The sequence below is a fragment of the Pipistrellus hanaki genome (genome assembly GCF_964339955.1).
Source record: "Pipistrellus hanaki genome assembly, chromosome: X".
In the NCBI taxonomy this organism is placed as follows: Eukaryota; Metazoa; Chordata; class Mammalia; order Chiroptera; family Vespertilionidae; genus Pipistrellus; species Pipistrellus hanaki.
In genome coordinates, this window is record NC_140524.1 from 24,653,621 (window position 1) to 24,666,399 (window position 12,779).

Sequence of the window (12,779 nt, forward strand, 5' to 3'; positions counted from 1 at the left end):
CATTTTCCTAAAGATAAATATATATAAACCTGCAAGAAGCCTCCCTCCCTGGGAGAGAGACAGACAAACAGACAGACACCCGGTCTGCCTGCCAACTTCCTTTTCCCTATAGACTCCTAGCCCACCCACTGCCACCTGATTTATGTCCCAGGGAAGCAGCATAGCTGAGGTGAAGATTTACAGCAGCTTTTCATCTTCAAATGAGCTACTACCCTTCTTCCTTGTGTATTCAAGTGCTTGGCACTCACAGCCTGTAAGTTTTTCCTGGAATTCACAATGAAAAATGGTCCCATGAGAACCTTGAAGAGAGGCACACAAAAAATTATTTCAAAGCAGTTTGCAGGCGTGTACAGTAACTAACGAGAGTGCAACCCCAGCTGTCAGTGCAAGTGTGATATGCACAGAACGATTATATCTAGTGACTTCTTGCACATTAGGGCCTCTGAGACATGGCGGAAGGCATACTATTCAGAGTCATGGAATATTGAATATTCCCATCTTAGCACCTTCACTTACTAGTTGTGTGACCTTGAGCAAGTTGTTCTCTGATCCTTACCTGACATAGCTGTAAAATGAGCAGAATGATGCCTACCTCACAGGAACAATACAGCTTACTTGATAATGGCTTTGAGTGCTGGCATCCTACAACAATGGATTTGAATTATTAGTTTGCGTTTCTCTGAGCCTCAGTTTTCTCGTCTATGCAAAGAGTACAGACTTTTTTGTTCAGGATGAAATGAGATCATTTATATAAAGTGCATGATCCCTGGCATATAGTAAGCTATATGTTAGCTAATAGTATGATTGTTATTGTTTGTGATTTGGGTATAATTCCCATAATTCTAGAAAAGTGTCTCCGTGCACTCTTCCAGATAATTTAGTAAACTTGTCCTATATTTTGATACCTGGTTTTGAACCCTCAGGTAAGACATGAATCTGAGAATCCTGCAAAAGTAAGACCTTTTTCCTCGAGAAAACAAAGGCTTTGCCCTAACAATGGTGTCACATCTTCACATCGAATGATATCCAAAGCTGACAAATATGTTGAACTGGTCATGGATTTTTAAAGAGCACATCCATCAATAGCAGCAAAGTAAATTCAATTTTGAATGTTATATCTGAAAAAAAAAAAAAAAAAAAAACTAGCCAGGGGTCTTAAGCACAGTGCTGGGCCTTCTGATCTGTCACATTGTCAGAGACTCACAAGGTATATGAGGGCAACAACAGCAATGGCTTTAAGTCTTTAAGACAGATTTTTAACAATGAAGTCATTATATAGGTGCTTCATTTACTTGCTCAGGCACTTAGATCTTTGGAGATATCCAGACAATGAAGAGAAGTTTTCATTTTTAAAAAAACAAACTGAAATTGTGGGAGTGTATTGAATTCAGCAGGTTTTATAAAACACCCAGTTTGTGTCCTCTATTAGATATTATTGGATATCACAGGGAGTTCTCAGTTTTATGGACAAAAATGAGACTCACATGTTAAAAAACGAAGTGACCTAAGAAAAGTAGAGTAGCTGGGATTCGGACAGTTCTGTCAACTCCAAAGCCTGGGCTCTTTCCATTCAAAAATGTTGCCTCTTCACAGACCTGTCAATTCACTCATTTTGGGGCTGACTTGAGGGAAGTCTCAGACCCAATCCAGTGGCTTCTGCAATACTTTGACTTCAGCAGAGATGGAAGCTTCTTGCCAAAAGCAAGTGATATGTATCCAAAATGGACCAATACATGTATCTCTACTGTCTGATCCTCTTAGTAACTTGGCTAAGTATTTTCAGACAACAATCTCTATCCTTATTTTAGCACTTGCCAAACCATTACATATTAGAGACTTTTTCACGTTTTTGTGTTTTAAACATGTGAGAAAGTGAATGAAGCCATTATATCTTAAATTGTTAGTTTACCATCCTTTGTATCAGCATAAAATATTTGGGATTCAGTAGAGTAGCAGCCCATTGTGAAACTCAATGTAAAATTTGCAGAGGAAATCCTCTGCTGATTTGAACCAGTGCTGAAAAAGCAGTGTAGAACTTTCATACCCCAAAATCTGAAATATGCAAACAATGTAGAATAAAATAAACCACACACACACACACTTATAAGTGAAACTTTTTCAGGCCCTTTTAGACAGAAACCAAGCCTTGTTATACCCATATTTCTAAGGAATTCTTAATGGTCTATTGTTCCTTCAAAGCAAAAGTATTTATATGATCAAACTGAGGAAACACATTGCTGAAATCTAATATACAAATACAGATCTTTGCCCCTGGGGAACTCTAAAACACATTCAAAATTCAAACTCACTGTCACCTTTCAACTGATGGAGTTGGCCTGCATCTGTATGTCTTTATTTTACAATTCAAGCAGCGCCCCCGCATCATGAGTGGAAATGGTTCTCATGAAGAAGGACAAGCCAGATTTTCTTTTATGGACTTCATTTTGTTTTGTTTTGTTTTTGCTTTGTTTATTCAATCACAAAACACTCCTTTCACTGATTTCAGAAAGAATGTATCTTGACATAGCCAAGGACAAGTTATAGCTAAACCCATTTCCCATGAAAACAGGAACCACTATCTTCAGAGTACTTTTTTCCTCTTTTTATTGAATTTATTGGAGGGACACTGGCTAACAAAATTACACAGGTTTCAGGTGCACAATTCCACAACACATCATCTCTGGACTGTATTGTGTGTTCACCACCTCAAGTCAAGTCTTCCATCACAAAAAGATACTCAATGTCACTAATCATCAGAGACGTGCAAATTTAAACCATAATGAAACTTCACATTTATCAGAATGGCTACCATCAATAAATCCACAAACAACAAGTGTTGGCAAGGATGTGAAGGAAAAGGGAACCCTCATGCACTTGGTGGGAATGTAGATTGGTATCTCCAGATTCTTAATTAGATCAGCACTAGAGGGCACTCTTATGATGCCAAAATGGACGAGTTTTACTAAAACTGGTGGGCGCGGGTAGGTGTGAGCTGAGGGGGTTCAATAATGAGTGCAGACAACAGACAAGGCTTAGAGAAGATATGTGCAACTGAGAATTGACTGGATCACAAACAGATAAAAAAAAAAACACTATTTGAAAAGGGCTATTTAGCCATTTTCCTCAGCAGATCCACATGGTTTTCAAAATGTGATTGGTGTTTTGGCAATACAGGGCATTAGGCATCATTTCTCAGAGTAAAATGAATGTAAGAATCACAGATTGTTACCATGGGATGTAGTAAAAGTGCATTAAGGCAGAAAATAAAATGTGAGAGAGACGTTTAGGGAAATGTATTTACAATTTAACAGCTACTAGAAAGGAAGAATTTAACGTCCTTGGGGTCTTTTATGGCTGTTTTCCAAGACTTTTGCAGCCATTGTTCACTGAGTTCTTTGGAATGGCTGTGTCTGGAGGCTCAGATGCCTGTCTGCCTGCTGCCCCTCAACAAACTCTGGTGGATACAGGGTAGGTAGTGTGTTGCCTTGGCTCGGCCACCGATGGCATTCATTCAGTGATCTGTGGCACATCCTTGCCCCCATAGTGTCTCGGGAAGTGGTTGCGGAACACTAATTAATTACCTCTAGAAGAATACAAGATGATATCTCCCAGCCACTGAATCTGTGGTTGATGACTGCAGAAAGAATTTTCAATATCAGTTGTGACTCCTGTTTGCATGCTGGGCACTGGCCAGAATGACTCAGTTGTGTCTATGTGCAGTTCCCTGAGGAGCCAGTATGGGAACTCAATATCTAATTGGAAGAGTGGTCCGCTGAAGACAAAATTGTCTATTCTGCCTTTGGCCCCCAAATCTCTTAGAGCAGCACTGCAAAAACATTTTTTTTCTCCAGGCCTCACTTTGTAAGGATCCAGGCTACATTTCATAGGAAATGTTCCTGACTAAGTCAAGTTCTTATAAAGTCTTAGAACATTAAATGAACGGGAACTTTTGGGAAAGCAATGTTCCAACACCCTGTCTGTGTGGCTAGGGAAATTGAGTGCTATCTTCCCCCTGGAGAATGGGCCTGCCCAACATCACACCAGTGTTGTTGGCAGGAGGACCTCAGTCTTTTGACTTCTAGTCCAGGCCACTTTCTCTTACCTTGTGTTGCATTTGTCTTTTCTCAATCACAGTAATTCTAAGGAACAAGAAACCAGTAGCTAACTATTAGCCAAATGGTTTTGACATAGCTAAAATAGCTCTGTGTTATATATTGTATTGTATACAGTATATTGTATTTAGGTGGTATAGATGGAGAGATGGAGAAGAAAATCCGTAGCCCAATATGTCACCTCTAATTGCCATGGGACTGGATATTGAACCATTAGAGGGTCATTTCTGTGGGTCTAGAAGACTCTGTAGTCTCAGCTCTTGCCCAAAGATAAGATAGAATTGAAAATTCTTACCACCTGCCAAAACCGGTTTGGCTCAGTGGTAGAGCATTGGTCTGCGGACTGAAAGGTCCCAGGTTCGATTCTGGTCAAGGGCATTTACATTGGTTGCAGGCACATCCCCGGTAGGGGGTGTGCAAGAGGCAGCTGGTAGATGTTTCTCTCTCATCGACGTTTCTAGCTCTCTCTCTCTCTCTCTCTCTCCCTTCCTCTCTGTAAATATTTAAAAATAAATAAATAAATAAATAAATAAATAAATAAATAAATAAATAAATAAATAAATGAAATTCTTACCACCTGGCAGGGAAAGTAGGCCAGGAGAATGGGTCGGGAAGCCAGATTTAGTATCTTGAGGAAAAGGGGAACTTTGAGAGGAGCAGTCAAGACAAACTTAGGAAACTTCACAGTTGTGCCAATGGGGATTAAAATGAATACTCTTAGAAAAAAAGTTGGAAAGGATGTTGTGGATTTCAGTATTCTCAGGCAGACCATGAGAAGCTCCCTGTCTCAGAACATACATCATTTCTGGCAGGCTTAAAATAATACAAGGAAGAAAGCAGACCAAGTAATAGAACATAGATGTTGAGAGACACCCCTCCCCATATCAATAAAAGTGGATGCTTTCAGTGTGGCCTTTTCTATGTAAGTATGCCTGACTACTGGCTTTACAAAGCTGGTTCTGTTCTCAGAGTAGGACAATGGCTCAGCAACAGGGGGTTGTGAGCCCTGACCTAGGCTTGCCATAGGTTCACTATACTTATGGACAGTTCTTTTACTCATCTTCTTCTTTAGATAAAAATAATTATGGATATGCTCTGGCCAGCTGGCTCAGTTTGTTAGAGCAGCGTTTTTCAACACTAGTGTGCCGCGAGATGTTGCCTGGTGTGCTGTAGGTGCAGACAAGACAAGAATTTTATAATTTTTCACTATTTTGTTTACTTAATATTTCATAATAAAGTAATTATAAAATACTTTCTTTGTGTTTATTTGATTCCTATTCAAGAGAATTACTTTATATATAGTCAATATAGGCACAGAGTTAAATTTTTTAACATTTTCTAATGGTGGTGTGCCTCGTGATTTTTTTCATGAAACAAGTGTGCCTTTGCCCAAAAAAGGTTGAAAAACACTGAGTTAGAGCATCGTCCTGTGCTCCAAGTTTGCAGGTTCGATTCCGGTCAGGGCATATACTTAATTTGCAGGTTCAATCCCCAGTCAGGGCTTGTATGGAGGCAAATCTCTCTCTCTCTCTCTCTCTCTCTCTCTCTCTCTCTCTCTCTCTCTCTCTCTCAAACATTCCCTCAAGTAAGGATTAAACAAAGTTATTGAGCCTGACCAATGACCTGATAGTTGGCTATAGGTTTTCTGTGCATGATTTCATCTAACTCTCAAAACAATCTTGTGAAGCACACATTGGCAAGTATAGATAGGTTGTTTACATTTGGTTTCTCTTCTGATTGAGCAGGCTTCTGTTTTCACTGGTTGGTGCCCATGCCATATTGGTTGGTCCTATACTTGTTCCCAATTTGTAGCTGAGAAAATCAAGGTTGAGAGGTTATGGGACTTGAGCAGTGTCACACAGTAAGTTAAAGAGCCTGGACTAGAACCCAATCTGTGTGACTTCCGGGCTTATTCCATGAACCCATACCACTTCTCAGGCTTGTGCATGAGCAAAAAGCAGAGGCCAAGCATTTTTACACTGCAAGTAGCAAAGCATTTTAACACTTTGCAAGTAGCAATTTTTCTTGGGGCCTTAAGAATCATCTAGTTTTTAGTCTGGCCTCTCCCCCCGCCCCCCAGTTTGAACAACAATCCTTTACCAGGGATTTGTAGGCATGAAACCCCTTACTATTTAGGGGAGCAGATTTAACACGCAGAATAAGTTTTCAGTAGGATATCCTATATTTGTCTTCAGAAACCAAAAGAGAATATGACCTGAGATTCAAAAGGGGGTGACAGGTAATTAAGCAGTAGTATAGTAAGTTAGAAAATGACGAGGGTGGAAAGCATCCTAACTGGGGAGAGGGGTGGTCAGTCAAGGGTACAGTAACTCTTAGTGTGGGAGTTGGGTGGAGGGTGAGCAAACCCGCCTAGTGTCAGAAACCCGAAAAAATGAATGAGCCATTTGCTTGGTAGCTCTAGAACAGTGATAGGTAATTGACTACCACAGAATGTATTATCATCTACCACAGATTTGCAATCAGATCAAAACAGTGTTTATGGGTACTTTTTTGTTTTGTTTTATTTTTTTTAATATATTTTATTGATTTTGTACAGAGAGAAAGGGAGAGAGATACAGAGTTAGAAACATCGATGAGAGAGAGTCATCTATCATCTGCCTCTTGCACACCTCCTACTGGGAATATGCCCGCAACCAAGGTACATGCCCTTGACCAGAATCGAACCCGGGACCCTTCAGTCCCCAAGCCGACGCTCTATCCATTGAGCCAAACCGGTTTAGGCTGTTTTGTTTTATTTTTAAGCACCCTCTGCAAAATCTGAACAGCTATGTAGCCTCTATCTGGGAGCGTGTAGCTATGGAGGTCTCTTCTGATTGACAGCAATCACCAACATGGCAGGCTCCTGGCAGATGAAGAAACTGCATGAGCAGAAAGAAAAAATGGGGGCGGGGCAACAATTATTGATCAATTAGATTTTTCTTGTTACAGTATTCTTAGTTAAGTTTCCTTGTGTACCTTTTCCATACTAAAGAACCAGACACTCTATAGTTCAAATAAACAAAGCTGTTGCCCTGGAAAGAATGATGATTGGCTACATTTCAACTTGGTGATTATTGTTTTGGCCATGTTCTTATAGCTCAGAATGTTGGGCTCTGAGCTCTCTGAACTTCTAATGACATGTTTTACTGAGAAAATGACTAGAGATGGCTGTATTTTTCACTAACTTGGCACCAAAATAAAAGATAAAGCTGTTAGAGAATTACAAAATATTGGAACTGGAGGATTTTTAGAAATCCCTCATTTCATATGGCTCCCTGGGAGAATGGAGAAGGGAATTTGCCCGAGATAAAATGAATCATTGGTAAAACCATGAATAGAAACCATGGATTCTGATTTTTAGGCAGGGACTTTTGAAGTAACGAGGTATGGCAAGCCCGATTTATTTATAACCATGACATGCAACCCCAAATGGGCAGATATTACAAACAATTTACAACACTGGCAAAAAGTTGAAAACAGACCTGACTTGGTAGCCATAGTTTTTAATATTAAGCTGAATGCTCTTTTAAATGATGTATGTAAATTCCATTTATTTGGCAAAGTAATAGCTAAGATTCATGTGATTGAATTTCAGAAACGAGGACTGCCTCACACTCACATATTATTGATATTAGATAATGAGTCCAAATTACGTTCAGAAGATGACATTGGCCACATAGTTAAGGCAGAAATTCCAGATGAAGACCAGTGTCCTCGACTTCTTCAAATTGTAAAATCAAATATGGTACAGGGACCATGTGGAATACAAAATCCAAATAGTCCATGTATGGAAAATGGAAAATGTTCAAAGGGATATCCGAAAGAATTTCAAAATGTGATCATTGGAAATATTGATGGATATCCCAAATACAAACCAAGATCTGGTAGTACCATTTCTATTGAAAATAAAATTGTCTATAATACTTGGATTGTCCTTTATAACCCGTATTTGGGCCTCAAATATAACTGTCATATAAATGTTGAAGTCTGTGCATCAATTAGAAGTGTCAAATATTTATTTAAATACTTCTATAAAGGTCATGATTGTGCAAATATTCAAATTTCTGGGAAAAAATGTTATCAATCATGACGAAGTACAGGGCTTCATTGACTCCAGGTATGTGAGCACTTCTGAGGCTATTTGGAGACTTTTTTGGGGATGTGAATGCATGACCAATCTCATGCAATCACAAGATTAGCTATTCAATTGCCAAATGATCAAAATTTGTATTTTCATGCAAATGATTTTGCTGAAGTTTTAGATAGGGCTAAAAGACATAACTCAACTTTGATGGCTTGATTCTTATTGAATAGAGAAGACTCTGATGCAGGGAATTATTATTATTGGGAGATGCCACAGCATTATGTGTTTAATAATTCGTTGTGGACAAAAATCCGAAAGGATGGAATAAAGTATTAGGTAGACTGTTCACTGTGAGCTTTAGAGAACCAGAACGATATTACCTTAGACTTTTGCTTCTGCATGTAAAAGGTGCAAAAATTTTTGAGGATATGTGAACTGTAGGAGGTGTAACTTATGATACATTTCATGAAGCTGCTAAACAGCGAGTATTATTACTTGACGACACTATCTGGAAAGATACAATTGACGATGCAATCATGTGCCGCATGCTATGTGATTGGCCATAATACAAACGAGTTTAAGGTACTGTGATGTTTGGGGATGTTTCAGAAAGTTGTCTCTTAAAACAAATATGAGATCAGAGTATTCTGCTTATAGCGTATGGTTTGTAAAACTTGGAGATGGCAAACTTCATAGCAGTTTTCATTTAGGAAAGGATATTATTGAAATTTCCCATGAAATGATTTGTAATGGATCTATTATTGAAGCCACCTTTGGAAATAGTATATCTATTGATAACATTAAAATATATATAAACGTGAGATTCTTTGTCCAAAAATTAGAATGTTCAAAAATTAAATGCAGAAATTTTGGATATACTTGATGGAGATTTTCACACCTATTTGAGTGATGATTCCATTGACTCAACAGATAATGCTGAAAAGAAAAATGTTCCCATTGAATTTCTTAATGGTATCACTCCTTCAGGAATGCCGTGTCATAAATTAAAATTGAAAGTGGGTGCAATCATCATGCTACTGAGAAATCTTAATACTAAATGGGGTCTTTGTAATGGTACCAGATTTATTATCAAAAGATTATGATCTAACATTATCGAAGCTGAAGTATTAATAGGATCTGCAGAAGGAGAGGTTGTTCTGATTCCAAGAATTGGTTTGTCCCCATCTGACACTGGCTTCCCATTTAAATTAATTTGACGACAGTTTCCCGAGATGCCAGCATTTGCGATGACTATTAATAAATCACAAGGACAAACTCTAGACAGAGTAGGAACATTCCTACCTGAACCAGTTTTCGGACATGGTCAGTTATATGTTGCTTTCTCTCTAGTTCGAAGAGCATGTGACATTAAAGTTAAAGTTGTAAATACTTCAGCACAAGGGAAATTAGTCAAGCACTCTGAAAGTGTTTTCACTCTTAATGTGGTATACAGAGAGATATTAGAATAAGCTGAATCATTTTATCAGTCATTATTTGCATCAATGTTGTTTTTATATCATGAATTTGTTGTTGTTACATCATTTTGTTTATGTATTATTTTCATATACATTGTACTCATTTCCTTTTATCTCTCACACTTTTATATAGAGAAAGGGCAAATAGCAATATTAAAATATTTCCTCTAATTAATTCCCTCATGAATTTTGTGCACCAAAATTTTGTGTTATTTATAATACAAATGTTGAATCTTATGCCATAGGATATGTTCTCCATACATAAATAGAGACATAAGTAAAATGAGGAGAAAATCTTTCTGAGCATTAATAACATACATTATATTTCTATGGAACTCTTTTCCTATTAGATGGCCTAAAAAGCTTCCATAAGATTGTAAGCTCTGTGAAGGCAGGGGTTTGTGTCTGTTCTGTTCACTGCTACAACTCAGTATCTCTAACAATGCATGCTGCATAATAAATAATCAATATTTTGGGGGCTGATTTTTATTAAATATATTTGATGTAAGACGTATAAATTTAAGGTGTACAATGTGTTATTTTGATACATTCATTTGAATATGATTGCCATTGTAGTGCTATTTAGAACCCCTGTTACATTACATAAATGTCATATCTTTTTATTAAAGGGTATTTTTAAAAGATTCCATTTAAGAGCCTTACTAAAGTGTGTGTGTGTGTGTGTGTGTGTGTGTGTGTGTGTGTGTGTGTATATATATATATATATATATATATATATATATATATATATAAAATGAGTTCATAAAGTTAATTCATTTTTTCTAATCAGTATGCTTCTCCCTCTTTTTTCCTTTTCATGCATGGTCTTTGATTCACTTCCAATGCCTGCCTGCCCTTTCAATTGATGCACCTGTAACATCTTCCTGTATCACCACTGAATACTCTGCCTGGACAACCTGGATTCCCAGGTAAGACATTGAACTTGTAAAAGTCTCCTCAGTACAATCACTGAACAAACTTTAATAGACAGTTGAGAAGTATACATATAAATTAAAAAATAATCTCGAGATGCAATAGTTTGTAAATCAGTTCTGCACATATTTATATTATTTGAAGATTTCTGTTAGTGCAGCATAATTAAAATTACAGTTTTAGAAAGTGCTACATATGTGACTTTGGAATTTTATAGTACTAAGAATCAACATAGAGCTTCATCTTTTTTATTTTTGTTTTGCATCTTTTTATCCCAAATTATGTTACTTTGTTGTTGTTCCTGAAACCGAGTGTAGTGGAAGGGGTATTAGCCTCTCTTTACTGTGTAGGGAAACTAAGTCTTGGGGTAGATTTAAAAAAAAAAAAACCAAAAACTTTTGATTACTTCTTTCTCATGGTTGGAATAGAAGAAGAGCATATATAAGGCCCTGGATGGTAAGTCAGCTAATAGGGGGATTATATCTAACAGATCTGGCTTCAGGAGTCACCATCACTTTAGTTTTTCATAACACTTGCTTCTGTGGCCCTCTTACCAACTGACAGAACCAGGGAAAATAAGGCTTAGCCACAGTGGGAACTGATAATAATAGTCTTCTATTGCTTCTCAAATGATGATGCAAGGCTCTGTTGCTCATAATGCTATCAAAAATCTCTCTTACCTCACTTCTAAAGCCTCCAGACAAATTTAATATAAAGAAACTATTCTCTCAAGAAAATGTATAGGCCATGTAACTCGTTTTGGGTACAAAAGTGTTATATTATCTTTTGCTTAATATAATACAAAAGCTAACTGAACCCATTTGAACCCTCAAACTAGCAATTGACCCATGCACAACTTCACAGTCCCTGCCAATATCAGAAATTCACATAGTAGAATTGGAATTTTGTGACTCTTAAGACATATTATGAAAAGAGCTAAAAAAAAATTTTTTATGGAGAGACACATTGTTTACTTTGACGGATGTTTTGCATTTGGGTAGAAAGGATTAGAGTAATGCTTTATGTATCACTGTGTGCTTGGAATTTCATCATTTTTTAGAGAACAACAGCAAAGTTTAATCATTCTTTTTATTCTTTTCCTTTGTTATTTATGTTTTATATATTCCTGATTATATGAAAAATTACTACCATTACCTACAGGGTCCTATCAATCGTGCATTTCCATGTTAGTGATACCATAGCATTTGGTTTGGTTTATTGACTTTTGTGTTTTGCTTAGATGGCCATCGCTTTTGTGAAAGGGAATAGAATTAGCAGGATTGAATGGTAGATCTGTCATTCTCAGTCCATAAGGTTCCATCGATCTGGCTCTTAGGGCTCACCATTTCAGCACTCTGATTCATAATTCCCCCACTATTTGAGAATAGCTAAATGAGGACCAAAGTGAAAGAGGCATCCATGAACTGGTTCCTTGTGGGTTTGAAAGCTGAAAAAAGAAACCATGCTATCAAAGCAAACAGGAAAACTTACTATTTTATCTTATTTCTTACCAAGCTCTTGCTAGCACCTGGTTTCACTGTTCCTTTAACAGGTGGAGGATTTTTCAGATTCTAGATGCAATGAGGTAAGTGACAATGCATCTTTAGTCTAACTGAACCCAAGTAAGCTAGAATAGACTCTGTAGTTGCTTATCAGGTTAATTTCAATACAATAAGTAGGTTAGGAGCTTGGGACAAATTCTTTTCAGGACTATTTTCTTTAGCTTAAAACAGCTGAAACTACCCAGACATGAATGTAGTCTTAGGCATGTAGACCTAGTGCAGACTGGATGAATGTTTAGGACCAGCATCCCAGACAGTTTGGCAGTAGATTATTAGCTCTTTTTTTTTCCTTTCCGTTGACAGAAAAGGATGGCACTGTGGAGTGTTTTGTGAAGAAGGCCCCACCACCCACCAACATTATATTTTTCACAGTTCTCAAGCACATCTGCCTGTTGCTAGGCTGGATGGTGATTTATGGACTAAGTTAGATTTTTATTGAAGGGAAATCAATTATTTGAAAATATCAGGGCTTTTAAAGTATGAAAATACAGGGTTGGGCAAAAGTAGATTTATAGTCATTCATATGGGAAATAATATAATAATTAATAAATAATGATACCTGTCTGGCCGGTGTTGCTCAGTGGTTGAGCATCAACCTATGAACCAGGAGTTC

At 37.5% G+C, this 12,779-nt stretch overlaps 1 protein-coding gene across 3 annotated transcripts in view; it reads left to right on the forward strand.

Moving 5' to 3' along the window:
- Positions 1-12,779, forward strand: part of HS6ST2 (heparan sulfate 6-O-sulfotransferase 2) — a 313,630-nt gene that overhangs the window by 220,321 nt on the left and 80,530 nt on the right. For 2 of the 3 annotated variants that reach the window (XM_084870249.1, XM_084870250.1), the window contains exon 3: positions 12,157-12,189. The exons of the other annotated variant lie outside the window; for it this stretch is intronic. In XM_084870249.1, coding sequence (XP_084726375.1) covers positions 12,157-12,189 — 33 coding nt within the window. The remainder of the gene's footprint in view (positions 1-12,156; positions 12,190-12,779) is intronic. 3 annotated transcript variants of the gene reach the window in all.